This window comes from Schistocerca nitens, chromosome 4 (assembly GCF_023898315.1).
Source record: "Schistocerca nitens isolate TAMUIC-IGC-003100 chromosome 4, iqSchNite1.1, whole genome shotgun sequence".
In the NCBI taxonomy this organism is placed as follows: Eukaryota; Metazoa; Arthropoda; class Insecta; order Orthoptera; family Acrididae; genus Schistocerca; species Schistocerca nitens.
Genome location: NC_064617.1, coordinates 707,458,347 through 707,480,838, shown reverse-complemented (window position 1 = coordinate 707,480,838; position 22,492 = coordinate 707,458,347). Strand labels below are relative to the sequence as shown.

Here is a 22,492-nt window from a genome sequence, read left to right as displayed (position 1 = left end):
GATACAAATGCTAACAATAACTTGCATACGCCAGAAAATATGCCAAATTTCCCGCAGTAGCTCAGCGAAAAACAAAAGACAATACATTTACTCGGAAAACTATTGCTGGCACTTGTTAAAGAAACATTTGTCAAGACTGCTTCACGTTATCTGTAATGAACACTACAATGAGTGCATAGCGTCGGCCTGCACACAGACACGAAAGTCAACAATAAATATATTATGCATGCCCCTAGAACTGATGCCAATACGTCACACCTACAGAGGTCTGTATTCCTCGTTTCCACCTAGTTAATTTAAAAAATATGCCCAAACAGGTACGAGATGAGACCTCACGCGTCGACGTTTGCAGTGCTGGTGGTGCTGCTGGTCGTGGATGGTGACGCTGACCACAAGTCAAGCCACGTCCCGAGGCACGGCGGTCATGTCAGAGCTGCTCACTGGACCGGCAAGATCTCCCCAGTGACGAGGGGCAAGAGCACTTGCGAAGAGCCGCTACTGGTCACTATCAAGGCCACCAAATGGATCGAATTCGACTTTGGAGACGATGGGACGCTGGAGAAGGAAATGATAGCCAAGGGACTCTACGATCCTAGAATGGTCGGCGAGTATGACTTGACAAGTAAGAGTTCCAGATAAAAACAGAATTCTCATATTTCTAATCTTTACGTATTTGTTATCGCATGGTGCTGATCACCGGCCGGAGTGGCCGAGTGGTTCTTAGCGCTTCAGTCTGGAATGGCGCGACCGCTACGGTCGCAGGTTCGAATCCCGCCTCGGGCATGAATGTTTGTAATGTCCTTAGGTTAGTTAGGTTTACGTAGTTCTAACTTCTAGGGGACTGATGACCTCAGATGTTAAGCCTCATACTGCTCAGAGCCATTTGAATCATTTTATGGTGATGATCATTTTCACGCAGGTGAAAAAAACACTTAAAATCAGTAATTAACATACAAAGGGTGGTATAGTAGGGGAATTAAGAAGGAGGATATCGATAATGACGACTGTGAGATATGATCAATTAGGTTTAGAAATATGATTACAGTTCATGTGAAGAATTACAGATTGAGCATCTAATTAGAGTGATGGTAAATTTTCCGTTTCTTAGAATGAGTAAATGTTTGCTGCACCAATCTTAGGAGGTGCGTTATTTAGAATATGATATATTGCAAATTGAGGTATGGCATGTATGTTGCAGAACATATCAGTGAGTCGCAACTGGTACCAGTCAACATTTCTAAATACCTGTGCGTAATAGTTTGAGAGGATATAAAATTAATTTATCTCATAAACTTTGACATAAACAAAGTATGTGGTAGACTGCTGTTCAGTGCTCAGATACTTGAAAAACGCAGTCACTCTAAAAAGAAGATTCCTTACAAAACAATCTTGCAACCCTTCGTAGAATGTTGCTCTAGTGTGTCGGAATTACGCCAAAGAGAGCCCACAGGCGATGTCGGTCACATAAAATGAAGATAATGTGGAATGGTCTACGGCTTGTTTGAGTTACAGAAGAGTGTAACGATAATGTTGTAGAACCTGATACGAAATATGCTTCAAGACCGACAGAAACTGTATCCTGAATTATTGTTGTTGTTGTGATCTTCAGTCCAAAGACTGATTTGATGAAGCTCTCCGTGCTATCCTGTGCAGGCCTCTTCACCTCTGAGTAACTACTGCAACCTACATGGTTCTGAAGCAGCTTAATGTATTCATCTCTTGGTCTCCCTAGATGATATTTTCTCCCCACGCTTCCCTCCAGTACTAAATTGGTGATCCCTTGATCCCTGGGAATGTGTGCCTCCAGCCAATCCCTTCTAGTCAGGTTGTGCCACAAATTGCTCTTCTCCCCAATTATGTTCAGTACCCCCTGATTAGTTACACGATCAACTCACCTAATCTTCAGCATTCTTCTGTGACACCACATTTCAAAAGCATCTATTCTCCTCTTGTCTAAACTGTTGTGGTGAACTCAGAATTCTATGCTGCCGTCGGACATGAAATGACAAGTAGATCACGAATGAGATCGCCCCGCGTTGTGCGCCATAAAATGTAGTGAACTAAGATTTCTTCTTTGCTTCGTTGCTTTCGGACATGAAATGGCGTGTAGATGACTATTGAGATTGCCCCGAGTTGGGCAAAATAAAGGATTCTGAATTAAGGGATTCATCTACGAATGTAAAAGACTGCTTTTATGATCAAGTGATGAAAGAAATGTATTTATTTCTGTGCTGTTTACACAAACCAAAACAAAATTACAAATCTTAGGACCGATTTCACTGGGCGTGGACACAAATTAGTCATTAAGAGGAACAAGTGTGGGATAAATCGTCTCACCATCATTCGTTATCATTCAATGTGTACTGTTGTCATCGGCAGGCACTGCATCGGTATGGCGCGCCGCCTCAGAGCTGTATCGCGCAAGTTGTCTGCCATCAGTAGGGGCCAAGGAGAGCATCACCCCACATTGTAGGCCGCCTATATCAGGGGTAAGTTTACATTCAGGGGCAACCCTATTGTTCTCTTTTGATTTACAGGTCCTTACCCTATTGTTCTGCTAAGAAGATTGTAACCCACTAGGGATAATCCTTCTCTTCAATAGACAGGTCCTTAACCTATGATTCTGCTAAATGGATTATGACTCCCTGGAGATAATCTGTTCTTCCGAGAAACCTCCCCTTATCTCTACTCCTCCCCCTCCTCCTGCCAACGCTTCATAAAATATCCAACCCTTCCCATTCCCACTCACTGACACAGGTACACTTTCAGGCCTGAGTTATTCGAATAGTCTCCTGTCACTCTATGAATTTGATTGACTACATAATTAAATTGATAAATTAATTATCCCCCACCCCTGTGGTAAACCACCAACATTGGCCTCCCCTCTACCTCTTGCCCCCCCCCCCCCTTCCCATGACCTGGAAAATGGCAGCTCTGTGCCGGAGAGGAACGGATCTCACAATTGGGAATTCAATTACATAGCACAGGAAAATTGTTTATTTATCAAATTAAATACACAGGGGCAGGATTTTAATTTTATTTAGTGGAAAGAGCTCGCATCCAGCAACTACGTGTCGTAATTACATAATTACACAGCCGGTCGCTGTGGACGGACGGTTCTAGGCGCTTCAGTCCGGAATTGCGCTACTGCTACAGTCGAAGGTTCGAATCCTGCCTCGGGAATGGATGTGTGTGATGTACTTAGGTTAGTTAGGTTTAAGTAGTTCTATGTCTAGGGGTAGCGTCTTTGATTCATAATCAAAATCGTCTTCGGTCCCGGGTTCGATCCCCGCCACTGCCTAAATTTTGATAAATAATCAGCATTGGCGGCCGAAGACCTCCGGCATAAGAAGTCAGCCTCATTCTGCCAACGGCCTTGTCAAAGAGGGCGGAGGAGCGGATAGAGGTTCAGGCCACTCTCTTGTCCTAGGGGTGGGAAATTGCCCCTAAAGGCGGAAGAATCAGCAATGATCAACGACATGAGGATGCAGAAGGCAATGGAAACCACTGCATTAGAGACACGTAACGTGTATCCACAGGACATGTAGCCTGTATTTGAAGAAGTGTCTTGATGATCTCTCCATTGGCAAAAGTTCCGGAATAGTCCCCCATTCGGATCTCCGGGAGGGGACTGCCAAGGGGGAGGTTACATGAGAAAAAGATTGAATAATCAACGAAAGGATAAAGTTCTACGAGTCGTGGCGTGGAATGTCAGAAGCTTGAACGTGGTGAGGAAACTAGAAAATCTGAAAAGGGAAATGCAAAGGCTCAATCTAGATATAGTAGGGGTCAGTGAAGTGAAGTGGAAGGAAGACAAGGATTTCTGGTCAGATGAGTATCGGGTAATATCAACAGCAGCAGAAAATGGTATAACAGGTGTAGGATTCGTTATGAATAGGAAGGTAGGGCAGAGGGTGTGTTACTGTGAACAGTTCAGTGACGGGGTTGTTCTAATCAGAATCGACAGCAGACCAACACCGACAACGATAGTTCAGGTATACATGACGATGTCGCAAGCTGAAGATGAACAGATAGAGAAAGTGTATGAGGATATTGAAAGGGTAATGCAGTATGTAAAGGGGGACGAAAATCTAATAGTCATGGGCGACTGGAATGCAGTTGTAGGGGAATGAGTAGAAGAAAAGGTTGCAGGAAAATATGGGCTTCGGACAAGGAATGAAAGAGGAGAAAGACTAATTGAATTCTGTAACAAGTTTCAGTTAGTAATAGCGGATACCCTGTTCAAGAATCACAAGAGGAAGTGGTATACTTGGAAAAGGCAGGGAGATACGGGAAGATTTCAATTAGATTACATCATGGTCAGACAGAGATTCCGAAATCAGATACTGGATTGTAAGGCGTACCCAGGAGCAGATATAGACTCAGATCACAATATAGTAGTGATGAAGAGTAGGCTGAAGTTCAAGACATTAGTCAGGAAGAATCAATACACAATGAAGTGGGATACGGAAGTACTAACGAATGTCGAGATACGTTTGAAGTTCTCTAACGCTATAGATACAGCACTAAGGAATAGCGCAGTAGGAAGTACAGTTGAAGAGGAACGGACATCTCTAAAAAGGGCCATCACAGAAGTTGGGAAGGAAAACATAGGTACAAAGAAGGTAGCTGCGAAGAAACCATGGGTAACAGAAGAAATACTTCAGTTGATTGATGAAAGGAGGAAGTATAAACATGTTCCGGGAAAATCAGGATTACAGAAATACAAGTCGCTGAGGAATGAAATAAATAGGAAGTGCAGGGAAGCTAAGACGAAATGGCTGCAGGAAAAATGTGAAGACATCGAAAAAGATATGATTGTCGGAAGGACAGACTCAGCATACAGGAAAGTCAAAACAACCTTTGGTGACATTAAAAGCAACGGTGGTAACATTAAGAGTGCAACGGGAATTCCACTGTTAAATGCAGAGGAGAGAGCAGATAGGTGGAAAGAATTCATTGAAAGCCTCTATGAGGGTGAAGATTTCTCTGGTGTGATAGAAGAAGTAACAGGAGTCGATTTAGAAGAGATAGGGGATCCAGTATTAGAATCGGAATTTAAAAGAGCTTTGGAGGACTTACGGTCAAAGAAGGCAGAAGGGATGGATAACATTCCATCAGAATTTCTAAAATCATTGGGGGAAGTGGCAACAAAACGACTATTCACGTTGGTGTGTAGAATATATGAGTCTGGCGATATACCATCTGACTTTCGGAAAAGCATAATCCACACAATTCCGAAGACGGCAAGAGCTGACAAGTGCGAGAAATATCGCACAATCAGCTTAACAGCTCATGCATCGAAGCTGCTTACTAGAGTAATATACAGAAGAATGGAAAAGAAAATTGAGAATGCGCTAGGTGACGATCAGTTTGCCTTTAGGAAAAGTAAAGGGACCAGAGAGGCAATTCTGACGTTACGGCTAATAATGGAAGAAAGGCTAAAGAAAAATCTAGACACTTTCATAGGACTTGTCGACCTGGAAAAAGCGTTCGACAGTATAAAATGGGTCAAGATGTTCGAGATTCTGAAAAAAGTAGGGGTAAGCTATAGGGAGAGACGGGTCATATACAATATGTACAACAACTAAGAGGGAATAATAAGAGTGGACGATCAAGAACGAAGTGCTCGTATTAAAAAGGGTGTAAGACAAGGCTGTATCCTTTCGCCCCTACTCTTCAATCTGTACATCGAGGAAGCAATGATGGAAATAAAAGAAAGGTTCAGGAGTGGAATTAAAATACAAGGTGAAAGGATATCAATGATACGATTCGCTGATGACATTGCTATCCTGAGTGAAAGTGAAGAAGAATTAAATGATCTGCTGAACGAAATGAACAGTCTAATGAGTACACAGTATGGTTTGAGAGTAAATCTGAGAAAGACGAAGGTAATGAGAAGCAGTAGAAATGAAAACAGCGAGAAACGTAACATCAGGATTGATGGTCACGAAGTCAATGAAGTTAAGGAATTCTGCTACCTAGGCAGTAAAATAACCAATGACGGACGGAGCAAGGAGGACATCAAAAGTAGACTCGCTATGGCATGATGACCTCATATGTTAAGTGCCATAGTGCTTAGAGTCATTTGAACCTTAATTACATTGCTGTACATTGGGGGTGTCGTCTTATTGGAAAATTTTCGTGTGTGCACTCACCTTGATATGCAGGGATTGACAGAGCTACTGCACAGGTCAACCATCAGAGGACGTTCCCTCCCTACCATACTTCCCCTCCCCATCCCCCCATCCCGGCCCCCAAAGAAAAAAATTGGTAGGAAAAAGACTGTCTCTGTGCTGGAGAGGAAGGATCTTATGACAGGAAATTCAAATCAGAGTTAACAATTTATTGATACATCCTCCTTATTCAATCAGTTCGCCTGAGACAGGGATAATAACTGTAATCGCCAGTGAATGGAATGAAGTGTGGTATAGTAGCCACCGTGTTGGGTCTCTCGCATGTGTGTGTGTATTGTCAGGGCGCCGCCTCAAAGGTCAAAATAGCCCAACTTCCTAACTACAGATCACGTTACTAAATGCCACTGACGCGGACGAGATATCAGCCTCCTTTGGTCTCGCCTCCCCCAAACAAAACATCAAGTGGCCGCATTCGGTTGATTGGCAAATTCCACACTCACTTACTGTCTCTGTCCCTGTGTAAACCAGCGTTTCCAAACACGAACATGGGAAGTAATGACATTTCAGTCACAAATAGATCGTATTGCTAAATATATCCGCAACAATGTTTGTGAACACAAACACCCTCCTTCACCAATAAACATAACCTGGTGAAAAAATAATCTTGACGATCATCAAAACTCGCGATTACGAAGCGCGCCGTCTGCCGACTGCAGGGTAGCCCAATCCACCTGCAAGAGAGAGACTCACACATGCACTAGCCATGACGGCCCGTACCAAACGCATGCGTACACGCAGTACAACTATTGGAAACAATAAATTTATCAATCAGGAATTCGAAGTCGCGATTGAGTTTTAAAAGCACTATGGACTACCTAAATTCGTTCTCTCCGCTACACTCCAAAGAAGGGAGGAAGGTTCTACTGCATGATAGAACAGAGACAACAGAAAATAACGCTGCAATGCATTGAGAAGCACTAAAAATGTGACACAGTAAAACCACGATCCAAACCATAGTAGTAGTAGTTGGCATGGCTAGATGTCGGGGATCGCTATCAGTCGGGAATTTGGCGTCGCGTCTAGGTTTCTGAAGTACTATAGAATTCCTAAAGTCTACTGCAATGTATTCAGAAGCGCTAAACACAAAACACTCAAACCACGACCCAGTAAGTAGCAGTAGCTGTCGTGGGTGGATGTCAGAGATCACTGAAACGCTCACACATCCCGCGCACTCACTTCCCAGATGTACACACACAGAGCGCCAGTCCATTCGTACATCGCCAGCGCCGACGTTTAGGCGCCGGAGGAAACTACAGCCGCGGCCGGAGCCGCATTCGTAAATGCGCGTGTACGCCACAATGCACCACGCCCCGGTATGGAGGACATGATTGGAGAGGTACACTATGCGATCAAACGTATCCGGACAGGTGACTGAGAATGACTTACAAGTCTGTGGCGCCCTCCATTGGTAATGATGGAATGCAGTACGGTGTTGGGCCACACTTAGCTTTGATGACAGCTTCCACTCTCACAGGCATAAGTTCAATCAGGTGATGGAAGGTTTCTTGGGGAATGCTAGCCCATTCTTTACGGGGTGCTGCACTGAGGAGAGGTATCGGCGTCGGTTGGTGAGGCCTATCACGAAGTCGCCGTTTCAAAACATCCCAAAGGTGTTCTGTAGGATTCAGCTCAAGACACTGTGCAGGCCAGGGATATTATTTTCGTGTAATCACTCCACCACAGGTCGTGAAATACGAACAGGTGCTCGATCGTGTTGAAAGATGCAATTGCCATCCCCGAATTGCTCTTCAACAGTGGGAAGCAAGAAGATGCTTAAAACATCAATGTAGCCTGTGCCGTGATAGTGCCACGCAAAACAACAAGGGGTGCAAACCCACTCCATAAAAAACACGACCACTTTATAACACCACCGCCTCAGAATTTTACTGTTGGCGCTACACACGCTGGCTGATGATGTTCACCGGGGATTCGCCATACCCATACCCTGCCATCGGATCACCAAATTGTGTACCGTGATTCGTCACTCTACACAACGTTTTTCCACTGTTCAATCGTCCAGTGTTTACGCTCCTTACACCAAGCGAGGCGTCGTTTGGCATTTACTGGCGTGATTTGTGGCTTATGAGCATCCACTCGACCATGAAATCAAGTTTTCTCACCTCTCGCCTAACTGTCATAGTACTTGCAGTGGATCCTCATGCAGTTTGGAATTCCTGTGTGATTGTCTGGACACATGTCTGCCTATTAATGACTCTCTTCAACTGTTGGCGGTCTCTGTCAGTTAACATATGAGGCCGGCCTGTACGCTTTTGTGTTGTACGTGTCCCTTCAAGTTCCCACTTCACTATCACAGCCGGCCGGAGTGGCCGTGCAGTTCTAGGCGCTACAGTCTGGAGCCGGGCGACCGCTACGGTCGCAGGTTCGAATCCTGCCTCGGGCATGGATGTGTGTGATGTCCTTAGGTTAGTTAGGTTTAATTATTTCTATGTTCTAGTCGACTGATGACCTCAGAAGTTAAGTCGCGTAGTGCTCAGAGCCATTTGAACCACTATCACATCGGAAACAGTGGACCTAGGGAAGTTTAGGAGTGTGAAAATCTCGCGTACAGACGAATGGCACAAGTGACCGCGTTCGAAGTCCGTGAGTTCCACGGAGCACCCCATTCTGCACTCACACGATGTGTAATGACTACTGAGGTCGCTGAGATGGAGTACCTGGCAGTAGGTGGCATCATAATGGACCTAATATGAAAAACGTATGCTTATGGGGCTGTCCGGATACTTTTGATCACATAGTATAGGTATTTGGATGTTATCAATACGTCCAGCGTAATCATAGATCTTTTAAAATCTTCTCTCACGCAACAGACACACACATTCCCCTCTGTTGCGCTGACCCAGCATACAAGTCATTTCGACCGCCCTTGCTGCCGTGGGCAAGATCAGACAGGTTGGCGCATTCATTGTACCCGGTCCAGGCTGAGCTAATGCGTTACTTCCGGTGTGCACTGTGAAACAAGCAGCTGCAGCTTGGACATATAAACTGGTTGCAAACAATTTTAGCCCATCATAGGCCCACCAGTTTAAAAAATATACTTTACCCAATGCGAGGCAGCGATGTTGTTGAGCATACCCTCGATTTTCTATAGCAAAATGTAGAGTTCAGCCTTTTATACGAGCTATTTTCGAAGACAGAAGAAATCATACCATACACACATTTTCACATTGCTGAAGTATCGCTACGTGTTGTGAAATTCCTTGTCAGGACTATGGCGTAGCCGTCCGCTGTGGCCTAGCGGTTCTAGGCGCTTCAGTCCGGAACCACGCTGCTGCTACGGTTGCAGGTTCGAATCCTGCCTCGACCATAGATGTGTGTGATGTCCTTAGGTTAGTTAGGTTTAAGTAGTTCTAAGTATAATGGACTGATGACCTCAGATCTTAAGTCCCATAGTGCTTAGAGCCATTTGAACCATTTGACTATGGCCTAGGCTATATTCCCTCTAAGTATTCTCTCATCGGATAGAAAATTATCTTTTCTTACCTGCCATGTCCTGCACCACAGGACTAGAATATCAAGCTTATTTTTAGCTCATGATGAAGTGATAAGATGTACCGCTGTCACAGGATGCCTCCTCACTTTCAGGCTCTCTCTTAAGGTAACAGCACAGAGAAGTTGTAAATATAAGGTTTATACTACCCATCACGTTATAAATTGGCTAGTACACCTGATTTTATTCCGATGGTCGTCTCTCCTTGTGTAGGCGAGTGATTCAAATATCGTTAAAATGTATCGTCCCAACGAAACAAACGGCAAGTCAAGAATCATATCTGTGGTGCCCTAGCCATCGCCTCCACCCGCTAGGCGGCATATTACTGATATCAAACCGATAATCTATTTAATTATTAAATAATAATTGATGATGAGAGTCACTTCGCCTGGCGAGAAATTTTTCTTTTTCAATAGTCGGATTACATTCATCAGGTAGTTGAAATGGGAATCCCTAGAGGAAAGACGGTGTTCTTTTCCGCGAACACTATTGAGAACCGACGTTAGAAACTGACCACACAAGATTCCACCGCCGGCAACATACATTTCGCATAAGAACCGCGCAATAAACGGCTGTGTCACCGTCACCCTACATAAAAAGCAGTCTTTGTTCTCCAAGCACTCACGAGAGTCGCTGATAGTGTTATGCTTTCTGGTAGAAATGCTGTCTGCGATTTGGAATCAAGTCTCTCAATTCAACCACATACCTGCGTTGGTTTCTATGGAGATGTCTTTCAGTGATTACAGCCACTAGTGAATGATATTCGAGTCAGCCTCATATCTCGAAACGAGTCGCCTTTTTTGAACCTGTGTGCTACAGTAAAACTCCAACGTGGTTTTTAGGCAGCCCTTATGCATCTTGCCACTGTTCCTCAGTCTCTGCCCTGCATTCCCTGCAGCTTTGTGAATGTGGTCGTTTCAATTTATGTCGGACCTGAGCAGAAGTCGGATAGCGCTGTATCTACCACCTCCTTCATCCCATGTAGAAACAGATTGAGCTGAGTTAATGCGACAGGAACGTGTTATCGTAGCTTCACCAATAGCGTACGATGTGTAAGACCAACGCCAAACGAAGCTCCCATCTGCTACATGAGGTAGTAGTAGAAAAAAGACAGTACAGGTACAGGAAGGAGGATGAGTATTTTGCTATCGCATTCCGGCGCATCTCCGTATTACGTGCAGGTACTGCAGTCTGAAGGAGATCTGCGTCCCTCAGGGTGCATTCACATCTGGCTCCTGAACATTCTTTATATTGTCGTTATTTTTAGTCATCCAACAGACGATAAAAAAACTACGAACTGTAATGTAATCCAGCAGAGAAGTCGATAGGATTTTACCATGGCTCTGTCTTCTGATACATAAATCTAAAACAAATACTGTCTGCGTGCTGGGATCGAGCATATGTGCTGATACCCATTAAATATACCGGTATTGATCCACTAAGTGATCGAAATCGCCTGCAAAGGCGAGTGAAAGTGTCATCACCTGTACTATAGGGGGACCATGTCCCACAGACTATCAGTCGCAAGAGAGGCTCCCTCTTTTATTGTTTGATACATTGTTTTCTTCCTGCTATAAAATGTCCAAGAGCTTTGTACATGGCTAAGAATTTTCTTTTCTCCACCACTACTTCGAGGTCGGTGTCTGGTTCTAAACTGGCATTAACACGTTTCAAGCATTGGCTAAGACCGAAAACTAGACATCATACAGTGTAAATCTTGTTGCTGGTGCTCTCAGTACACACACACACACACACACACAGAGGGTTGATTTTAAGTAAAAGACAGTCGCAACATATTGAAACTGGAAGAGTTTTGCGGCATTGTGGAGCGTCAACGAACAGCTGCCTGAATGTAATTGATGGCCCCTATACTTAAACTCATCTTTCACAGCGACGGGGTAGCAGGCGGCTCAGTGTTCCATTTCAATTGATTTGTCTTATTGCAGTCATGTGTGTGATCACTGTCTCAGTGCTAGCCATCCTCAGAAGTTGTCATCCCTCGACCAAGAATCTCTCTTCATCTCAAACTGGTGATGTCAGTCAATCAATATGTGGTAATCAGGCGCTTGCTAGTGGACAGATGGGATGGAAGACACCGTCGATGTTCTGTAATGAAAATTATAGTTGGTAGTGTGACCAATTGGAGCAATTTTACCAGTTTTTCCGTAATTTAAAACACCGACCAATGATGCTGCTGAAAGCTTACCAATTTCTGCATCATCACTAAACCGCTCCTCCACCACTTTGCGAGTACCACGTACTAGATTGCGAATGTGGATAGATGACTGTGCAGTACGTTTATTCCTTGTTAATTCTCGAACGTAAACACCAAAGTATACCAAGCAGCAATGTACATATTTTCTAGCACTTCGATCACAGTGCGAAATTTAAGATTACGATTGCCCTTCTTTCCCTGTATGAATGTGAGTCACATTGGCATTCTCGCATTCTTAGGATAATCGCCGATTTAATTTGCAGCTGACCGGAGGTAGACCGCTAAATTCCACGTCTCGTGAAGGAGCAGAGCAAGCTCAGACCATTACTGCAGTTTCGCACCTTTCTCACTCACAGCACCCATCCAAGTGCAAAAAATCTCTCCAGATGCGCGCATGTCTAGGAGGTTAGCGTCCGTTATCGGTGTGTAGCAGATATTTAAGTGTTATGATGATATAGCAAACGGTTAAGAAAAACCAACATGTGGTTTCTGCATGATGGAGTTCCAGACAGAAGAAGCTTGAAGCATTTTGCGTAAATTTATTGCGACCAGTTCTGAAATATTGTTCTAGTGTATGAGGTCAGTACCAAGAAGGGACTGGTAAGAGACAACATAAAGAGGTGCATTCTTAAGGCTACACGATTTAGCACTTAAAACACGCAATAACGATAAAGTGATGCAGCTTTCGACCTATTAGTCATGCGGATTGCAATGCTGTTAATATCCAGTGTAAGAAATGTATCCCCAGCATATGACATACATTCGATACTATGGTGACAAACTGCAAAGTGATACAACTACTACCTTGCACACCAAAGCACACATCAATTCTTTGTAACACAAAACTACATAGGTTTCCAGAGGTGTATGACTTGCCCTCTCCCCAGTGATCCACTTGCATGCACTTCGGATAGGACGAACATGAAAAGTATAGTAACAGTCATTTCGTACCTTTATGAAAATAATGACTCGATTTACATCCAAAGTGTGGCAGAGAAATGGGCTACTTCACATACATCCCCGCTAGTTAGAGGAGGGTACTGAAACAGGTTTCCATCGTTGGACATGTTTCATTACATTTGAGTTGGAAGTTCTCTGATTACTGTGGTCTGGAGAGGTTTGCTGTTAATGCTCGCAGGCAGATAGTGCTCTAAGTCGCACATAGAACACACAGTTGCACACGAGTCGATAGCAAGTTACACCACCCAGCTGATGTACCCCAGGAGAACAAAGGAAAAAATGGTTAAATACTTGATAAACGACCTGCAGCAACATCCCACTCTCTCCCCCTCAACTGATCACTCCATCTACATCCTGTCGTCCGTTAACGCAGATCCATGAAAATTTAGAGGGAGATGGATCTCTTTCCCAGAAAAACATCAAAAATTTCAATCGACTTGCATGTACATTTCCTCAACAGACACACAGTTCAATGTTGGCATACAGCAACGGCTTGTTAGCTAACGCCGCTAGGCTGTGACTGGCGGCGAATACAGAAAAGCACATTGTAAATAGTGATTGTTAGTGTTTAAAACACCTAAATAGTCCTGTAAATGGTCAAAAATGCATTCCATTCTGCAGGTGTATACTTCAGTTACCCCAACCGGTAATACAACGCTCTTTAGCTAAGAACACTTCATAAAAATTTATAGCCGGCCGATGTGGCCGTGCGGTTAAAGGCGCTGCAGTCTCGAACCGCAAGACCGCTACGGTCGCAGGTTCGAATCCTGCCTCGGGCATGGATGTTTGTGATGTCCTTAGGTTAGTTAGGTTTAACTAGTTCTAAGTTCTAGGGGACTAATGACCTCAGCAGTTGAGTCCCATAGTGCTCAGAGCCATTTGAACCATTTGAACCATAAAAATTTATAAACCGATTGCCGATAATTTTGGCATCACACTTGGGCTTGTGATCCGATGCATATAAACTTATTACTCTAGATTTGGTGGTCATCCATATTAAGCATTCTTTTCTGACTGACTTAACACTGTCGACGAAGAATGACTGTTTCCCTGGTCCCCTCTCCTTCCATGTCAGAATTCTCGTATTCCTCTTGCTCTCACATACTTGCTCCCATGTACAAGAATTGGCCTGCGCCAAGCGGAATACTTGCAAGCACTCCCTAAATGTCCCCACATTTCGGAGTACTTTTCCTCAGTTTATACGTATTTCTGTCTTTTTTTAAAATTTTATCGATTTAATATCACTTTTACCCATGCGATCATGACATCACTTCTCGTTCCATATTATTAAATAGCATGTAAATGCAGTACAATTACCAACACCTAGCGCATATGCACAATTGTTTATGGTCGGACAGTATAGTATAGCACTGCACTCGAATCCATCTAGTTACCTCAAACAACATATTCTACAGTTGCAGCATGTTTGCTATGTTTTACAATACCTGTATCCTCCCAAACAGCAGAGAATGATGAGTAAGAGAGATTCAACCCCCACAAACTGAATTGTTTATGAACAAACAATATACCTTCTGGTGTGTAATTGAATTTCCTGTCGTGAGATCATCACTCCTCAGCATTGAGCATTGCCAGGGAGGGGGGTGGCGGGGGAGAGAGGGCAGTGTTGGGATGGGGTCTACCAGAGGGGTATGTGTTAATTAATTGACCAATTTAATTAAGTAGTCAACCAAATTCATAGAGTGAGAGGAGGCTTTTCGAGAAACTCAGACCTGAAAGTGTACCTGTATCAGCAAGAGGGGTGGAGCGTAGGAGGTTTCCTGAGGGATTGGGAGGAGGAGGCAGAGGGTAGGTGGTGGGAGGAGGTTTCTCAGAAGGATAGATTATCCCCAGGGAGTTATTATCCACTTATCAGAACAATAGGTCAGGGACCTCTCAACCAAAAGGAAGGATTATCCCCAGGGGGTCAAGATCCTCTTACAAGACCAGAGGTCGATGATCTGTCTACAGAGAACAATAGGTTTGCCCCTGAATGTACGCTGGCCCCTTATTTAGGAAACATGAAATGTGGGGTGATGCTCTCCTTGTCCCCCTACTGCCTTCATTATTAATAGCGGCTTTGCAGAGAGGACCAGATAAGATCTCCATGTTGTCTACCCTGTTGTTGGTTGTGTGGCCGAAGTTGTGGTATCATGGTGTTGGAAGGCAGATGCTAGAGGCAGATGGAAGAAACCTCATGTCCTCTTACTTCGGCGCCATCTCGCCAACTTCCATCTACTCCTCATCCACCTCCCACCTCCTCTTCAAAATTTTCTTCCTTTCAGCTTTGTCAATGACAGACAAAATTTTCAAAGCAGCCATTGAGAGATCGCCGTTTCATTGACACGCCCCTCTGTGTAGGATGGAAATTTCCTATCTGTCGTGGGCAGGAGTGTGCCTTGGGTATTGACATCCTTCTCATGTTTTTACATTCTTACGATGTTTTTCTGCATTTCAAAGCTATTGTGAGATAGCAGCTACACAAGACTTATTTATAACCGCTGTCTTTGCATCAGTCCTAGACAGACTGATGTTTGGGCTTCGACTCAAAGTATGTTGGCGTTCGTGATTTATAACGAAATTCCTTAATGTCGAGAAAAACATCTTCTTAAGAACACTGACTTCTTACACATCCCTTCTTGTGAGAATTCTCCGCACTTTGTCTACACTTCTCCATGTGCCCTTCGGGTGCTGGAATTCTAGGCACACTGCTGTTTTCTACAGCAGGTAAAATGACTGCTGCCAGGAGAACACACATGCTTTCGCATGTACATTCTTGACGTTCCGTCCTAATGGCTGCAGGTGTCCATCAGTTCTCAGCACACTTTCTTTATCCTTCTGACTCTTCTTACCATGTCCCTTCGTGTGTGAGGAGAGAGCGTTTGCCTGGCTTCCCACGGTGTGCCTGCAGAATGGCTGCGGTGGTCCCTTCTCGGACACTCGCCACAAAGTGTCTGGCTCCCTCCTCCTCCACGGCTGCTGGCGCTGCGAGTTGGCGAAAGTGGCCACTGCCGGAGTTATCACACATCTTCTTGTCATGACTATCGAGCTTCTCATACGGAAGGTTGAAAGTCATGGCACAGTGGCGCATCTACGTTCATTTGGACCATCGCACACACAGTTCAAAAATGAAACAAAAATCTTCACTCCCTAACAGTAATACTAACACTTCAAACATTAACGAGGGATTCTGTGGGGATATTACGTTTTCAGTTGTGCACTAGTGTGTCAAGTTCATTTAACTATTTACATATACAGTTGCCTTTAATAAATAGATACCATACGTATACAAATAAATAAAGATCCTTACAAGTAAACCGCCATGAATGACACACTGAATGTGATGATAACGTCACGGATGTACAAAAGACAAGAGATGCACAAATAAAAGGCTATCAGAACAAGTAAACAATACACGAGGAACACCGATACCAATGGACACAAGGAACATGATGATAGCGTCACAGATATACATAAGATGCACGCAAAATAAATATGTGTTCAAGATGTATGTAAATCGTAAACTAACCACTCGCAATAGTGATGTTCATCACGTAACAGATGGGAATACTATATATCTGTAGGATACAGAATTAAGACATGGGAAACAACAGCGCACTTCACACCACAATAATGTTTATAAGACAGTTATATGTCAGAAATGCCAACATGGGAAACACACGTGACACTTGGAATTAAGGTAAGTTACATAAAAGTTGACCGTAAGTAGTGTTGGTCATCAAAGAGCTGTATAGAACGGATACAAAATGGGCGTCAGGTCAAACATCTGGTCACACAAAACAATAACTTTTTCGATGACATGCTTCATTGGACTGATATGGGCCATGCCAGATAGGATGGCATGGTTAGCACCTTCACGTTCTCTTAACTTATAAGACACACAAAAATTAGATTTGTACCTGCTCTTCTACCACAGAACCCACAATTAATATGTATAATGTAGGCATCACTGATCTTTGGGAGGCCTCCTACTCATTTACTTGGCTGCACTGTGTCAGCTGTGCTAGCCGCATGGGTGGACTCGTATGTCAACAAAAATATTGTTCGTTTACCAAACTTTGTATACCCTTAACTTTAACATGCTTTTATTTTATTAACGAATTTCAACAGCGTCAGCTGTGAGAGCTGTGCAAACGACCTCGAATGTCAGTCATCTAAAAACGAATCTTTCGTGTTCCTAACTTTGTACAAACGCTAGATGTTAACCACTCCTTAAATTATAACGTGCAAAATAATCCTAACATGTTTCAATCAACGTTTCATGCACTGCTTTGCAAACACAAAATATCTTCTCAAGCAACTGCAAGAAACCTTTAGTGCACCTCTGTGTCCTACAGCAGAAATCTCGTCAAATGTTGGTGCATGTCTGGTTTTCACCTTTCGCTCTAGAGTCTTACACTGAACACCTCGCATGGTAATACGATACAGCATGGATCCATCACACTGCATTACATTAAAAAACACAAACAAACAAAAATTGAAAGCCATGAAAATTGCCGTGCGCTAGCGCGAGCTCAATGATAAACCCCCGCGCTACGGGAAGTGTGATAGTGTCAAATGCGGGCGGCTCCTCTCAGTCTTGGGCTGCGCGTTGCGACGGCGCTCGGATCCCATACACACACGCACGCAACCGTCATATCACTTCTCCACCAGGGTCTTTATAGGACAGGTCTGGTCACGCTGCAATGCCCCTTTGCGATCGCGGCCATTTTGGGTCCAGCCTATTACGCGACTGTACCATATGGTTTTTGTATGGGTATAGTATTTCTCGCTAGAAAGTCTGTGTGTTTAGAAATTGATCGCTGTGCTGCACCGAATTGTAGCAGCAATTCGTCTAAAGGGATCACAATATTCAGGTTTCCTACAGATAACGATCGGAGAACTAAATGGTTACAGAACCGTAGGAGAAACAAATGAAAGCCAACAACACATTCCAAGTTGTGTGAGGTAAATAAATTACCGAAAGAATTACAGCTGGAATATCGTATGTTTTCTATATAATTTATATGTTTGCAATTTTTTTAAAGCTTCACTTTGAGGATTCATAGTTCGAGTTAAAGAGAGCTCATGGAAGAAGACTACTAAAATCGAATACCATTCCAACGAAATTTGACGTCCCAAATCCACCCATACTAGTTTCTTCCAAACGGAAACATTCAAAGGCAAGGGCAGTGACTAAATAAGATATCAATGAAGGTGAGATACTCATCAACGTTTTTCAGTTTTCATATGTAACCATGTTTCCGACAAAATGCAGTTGTTTATTTTAGATTTATGAACGTAACCTTCCAATCTGTGATCAGTTACCATTACCTGTGTAACCTGAAATGATGCTTGTTTATGAGGGGACCAAATTAGTGGCGAGCAAATTGTGCCCGGAATTAAATTGTAGACGCACGTAAACGTATATGAAGCATTTCTGTTTAAAACTCTGCTTTGGGACTACTGCAGTTTCTGTTGATTCTCAGCACTGTGTAATGTGGTCAGTGAAACCTTTCATATTAAGAATAAATCGTAAATTGGAAGATAGCAATTGTTGCACTTGACACACTGTGTTATGCCAGTAGTGTAGCTGCAAATGTAATGTAGGGATTAGGGAACTTGGTTTCATAATTGAGGGCATGCCTGTGTTTGTTTAATGGCGCAGTGCTGGTGAGACGGTTACTGAAAAGGCTGTTTCAACTTTTCTCTTTATTTCAACGTTTTCAGCTGTGAAATAATGGAGTTTCGTGATTATACACTCCTGGAAATTGAAATAAGAACACCGTGAATTCATTGTCCCAGGAAGGGGAAACTTTATTGACACATTCCTGGGGTCAGATACATCACATGATCACACTGACAGAACCACAGGCACATAGACACAGGCAACAGAGCATGCACAATGTCGGCACTAGTACAGTGTATATCCACCTTTCGCAGCAATGCAGGCTGCTATTCTCCCATGGAGACGATCGTAGAGATGCTGGATGTAGTCCTGTGGAACGGCTTGCCATGCCATTTCCACCTGGCGCCTCAGTTGGACCAGCGTTCGTGCTGGACGTGCAGACCGCGTGAGACGACGCTTCATCCAGTCCCAAACATGCTCAATGGGGGACAGATCCGGAGATCTTGCTGGCCAGGGTAGTTGACGTACACCTTCTAGAGCACGTTGGGTGGCACGGGATACATGCGGACGTGCATTGTCCTGTTGGAACAGCAAGTTCCCTTGCCGGTCTAGGAATGGTAGAACGATGGGTTCGATGACGGTTTGGATGTACCGTGCACTATTCAGTGTCCCCTCGACGATCACCAGTGGTGTACGGCCAGTGTTGGAGATCGCTCCCCACACCATGATGCCGGGTGTTGGCCCTGTGTGCCTCGGTCGTATGCAGTCCTGATTGTGGCGCTCACCTGCACGGCGCCAAACACGCATACGACCATCATTGGCACCAAGGCAGAAGCGACTCTCATCGCTGAAGACGACACGTTTCCATTCGTCCCTCCAGTCACGCCTGTCGCGACACCACTGGAGGCGGGCTGCACGATGTTGGGGCGTGAGCGGAAGACGGCCTAACGGTGTGCGGGACCGTAGCCCAGCTTCATGGAGACGGTTGCGAATGGTCCTCGCCGATACCCCAGGAGCAACAGTGTCCCTAATTTGCTGTGAAGTGGCGGTGCGGTCCCCTACGGCACTGCGTAGGATCCTACGGTCTTGGCGTGCATCCGTGCGTCGCTGCGGTCCGGTCCCAGGTCGACGGGCACGTGCACCTTCCGCCGACCACTGGCGACAACATCGATGTACTGTGGAGACCTCACGCCCCACGTGTTGAGCAATTCGGCGGTACGTCCACCCGGCCTCCCGCATGCCCACTATACGCCCTCGCTCAAAGTCCGTCAACTGCACATACGGTTCACGTTCACGCTGTCGCGGCATGCTACCAGTGTTAAAGACTGCGATGGAGCTCCGTATGCCACGGCAAACTGGCTGACACTGACGGCGGCGGTGCACAAATGCTGCGCAGCTAGCGCCATTCGACGGCCAACACCGCGGTTCCTGGTGTGTCCGCTGTGTCGTGCGTGTGATCATTGCTTGTACAGCCCTCTCGCAGTGTCCGGAGCAAGTATGGTGGGTCTGACACACAGGTGTCAATATGTTCTTTTTTCCATTTCCAGGAGTGTATTTGCAGCCACTGAAGCGTTTGAGAAAGAAACACATGAACAGAAACAGGAAGCATGCAGTATAGATGAAGATACTGTTGCAAACTTGCAGTTGCAAAACAAGAGACTGAAAGCAGGTGTGAGTTTTTATAGTATGTCACTTTTATCACTAATAATATCCACTAGCGTGAAATGTGTTATAATAATTACCATTTACTTATGTTTTGATGGTAGGCCCATATAAAATATACTTCTCCCTTTATAGATGAAGAAAATGAAAGAGAAGATGGCTTCAGTGGAGAGCAAGCATAGCACATTTTTACACCCAGACCAAATAAAGTACTTGGAAAGAGTTTCTGAATCAAACTCTTACAAATGGTCAAACAAAACAATACGATTTCCTCTAAAAGTGAGCCGGCCGGTGTGGCCGTGCGGTTAAAGGCGCTTCAGTCTGGAACCGCGTGACCGCTACGGTCGCAGGTTCGAATCCTGCCTCGGGCATGGGTGTGTGTGATGTCCTTAGGTTAGTTAGGTTTAATTAGTTCTAAGTTCTAGGCGACTGATGACCACAGAAGTTAAGTCGCATAGTGCTCAGAGCCATTTGAACCTCTAAAAGTGAAATGTGCTGATGGTACAAAGGGTTATGAATATGTGGTGAGCACCAAGTATCCACTGCCATCAGCAAGGACCCTGAGGAGGGGGACTGGAGCCTGCAGATTTGCACCTGGCATTCAGCATGATATTATTCAGTGGTTAGGTGTGAAGTTGCAGTCTGAAGATGTGCAAGGAAAACCATGTGTACTTTAATTGGATGAAATGTCCCTTAGCCCATTTGTTGAATGTTACGAAGGTTTAAAAAGATATATAGGGTTCGTTTAACAATGCACTGGAAGCAGGTAGTGGCATATTTTTTAACTGGGAACTCTACAAACCCAAAGAAACTTTGGAACACCCTCAAGAAGGCAACTGAATGTTTGCATACTCAAGGTGTAATAGTGAAGTGTATTTAAAGTGACATGGGTGGTAGCAATGTTGACGTGTGGGGAATTCTAGGAATTCATTCAATTTGTAGCCCGGTGAACTGAAAAATTAAGCACCTAGGCTTGCCTGATGAGAGCTTATATTTTGCTTCAGATGTTTCCCGCATTTTAAAGAACATTAGAAATTGTTGTCACAAAACATAAGATTATGTGGGACCACAGTAAAAGAAAATACTCTGAGTCACAGCACAGTTTCACTGAAGTGTGTAGAATCTTTAGTCAGACTTCAAGGGGAGGGTGGACCTGTACTTGTTTCAAGTTCGTCAGCTACAGAGATTAATCCGAGTACGTTTGAAAAGATGAGAGTTTCAGTGGTTAGAAACTTGTTGAATCATAATGTGGCTTCAGCTTTACAGTTTGCTGCATTAGCAGGGTTTCTTTCAAAACAGTTTCAAAAACAAGCTGGTTTATAAGTAATGGTAATAAGTGGTATGAAATAATGGTAAATAGAAATATAGTAGAATCACTCTGTAAGAACAATGCAGATAGGATGACGCATTTGAGGTAGATGCTGAAGTGGTTCACAACATTGAGTTTCAGCAGCAAGAAGCAGTGGAAACAAATTCAAGCTGGACTTCAGCTGTCTACTATAACTGCTCTGGGATTGTTTAAGGAACTATCTTCCAAGCAGTTAACTGACCATCTCCTAACTAGTAGGCTGACCACAGACACTGTGGAAAATTTATTTTGGCAAGTTAGTGAAACTGGTGATATTCATCCCACACCAGTAAAACTGACGTGTAATCAGTATGATAAGCATTGGACAGTTTTCACATGTATCACAGTCATCATCATATGAAGTGGATGATGATGAGTACTACATCGACTTTTTTTTCCAAAGCAAAACAGCCAGAGACTGAGACTGAGAGTCTCAAGCCTCAGACCACGTTTACATTAACACCGTTCAGCTAGGAGCATTGTATTACTTGTCTGGGCGGGTAGTACATAAAGTTATCACAACTTCAAATTCAGTTACATGTGACAGATGTATTAAATCAATATATTCTTCCACAACCTTCAGGGAACTTTCTCTATGAGTGGACATCAACAGTGAATCAAGGGGCACTGATGCATCCAACAGAGGCTGCATTTAATGTTATACCCCACGGTGAAGAGATCATCCAAAAATGCAGTTACGAACTGTTGATGTATGAAAATGTGCCTCACCATTTTCTTACAGTGTGTCTCAGTTGTATTGAATGCGTCTGTGGTTCTTTTTGTCCTGAGCCTGATGTAGTGGAATTGCTTTTGAAGACTTTTTTCTCTGTGGGACTATACATTTTTGCCAAAGATTTAGACATGTGTTTCACTAGTAAATCAGAAGTCTATTTCAGTAAAAGTTCGTGTATGCAAACGAGTCCTAATGTTCAGAAATAATGTTTTGCTACTGTAAGTAGACGGTTACGTTTTACCC

The 22,492-nt window shown here is 44.0% G+C and overlaps 1 protein-coding gene across 1 annotated transcript in view; it reads left to right on the top strand.

Moving 5' to 3' along the window:
• Positions 1-324: 324 nt before the first annotated feature.
• LOC126252527 (uncharacterized) overlaps positions 325-22,492 on the top strand; it is a 180,258-nt gene continuing 158,090 nt past the window's right edge. The window contains exon 1 of the mRNA XM_049953423.1: positions 325-622. Coding sequence (XP_049809380.1) covers positions 325-622 — 298 coding nt within the window. The remainder of the gene's footprint in view (positions 623-22,492) is intronic.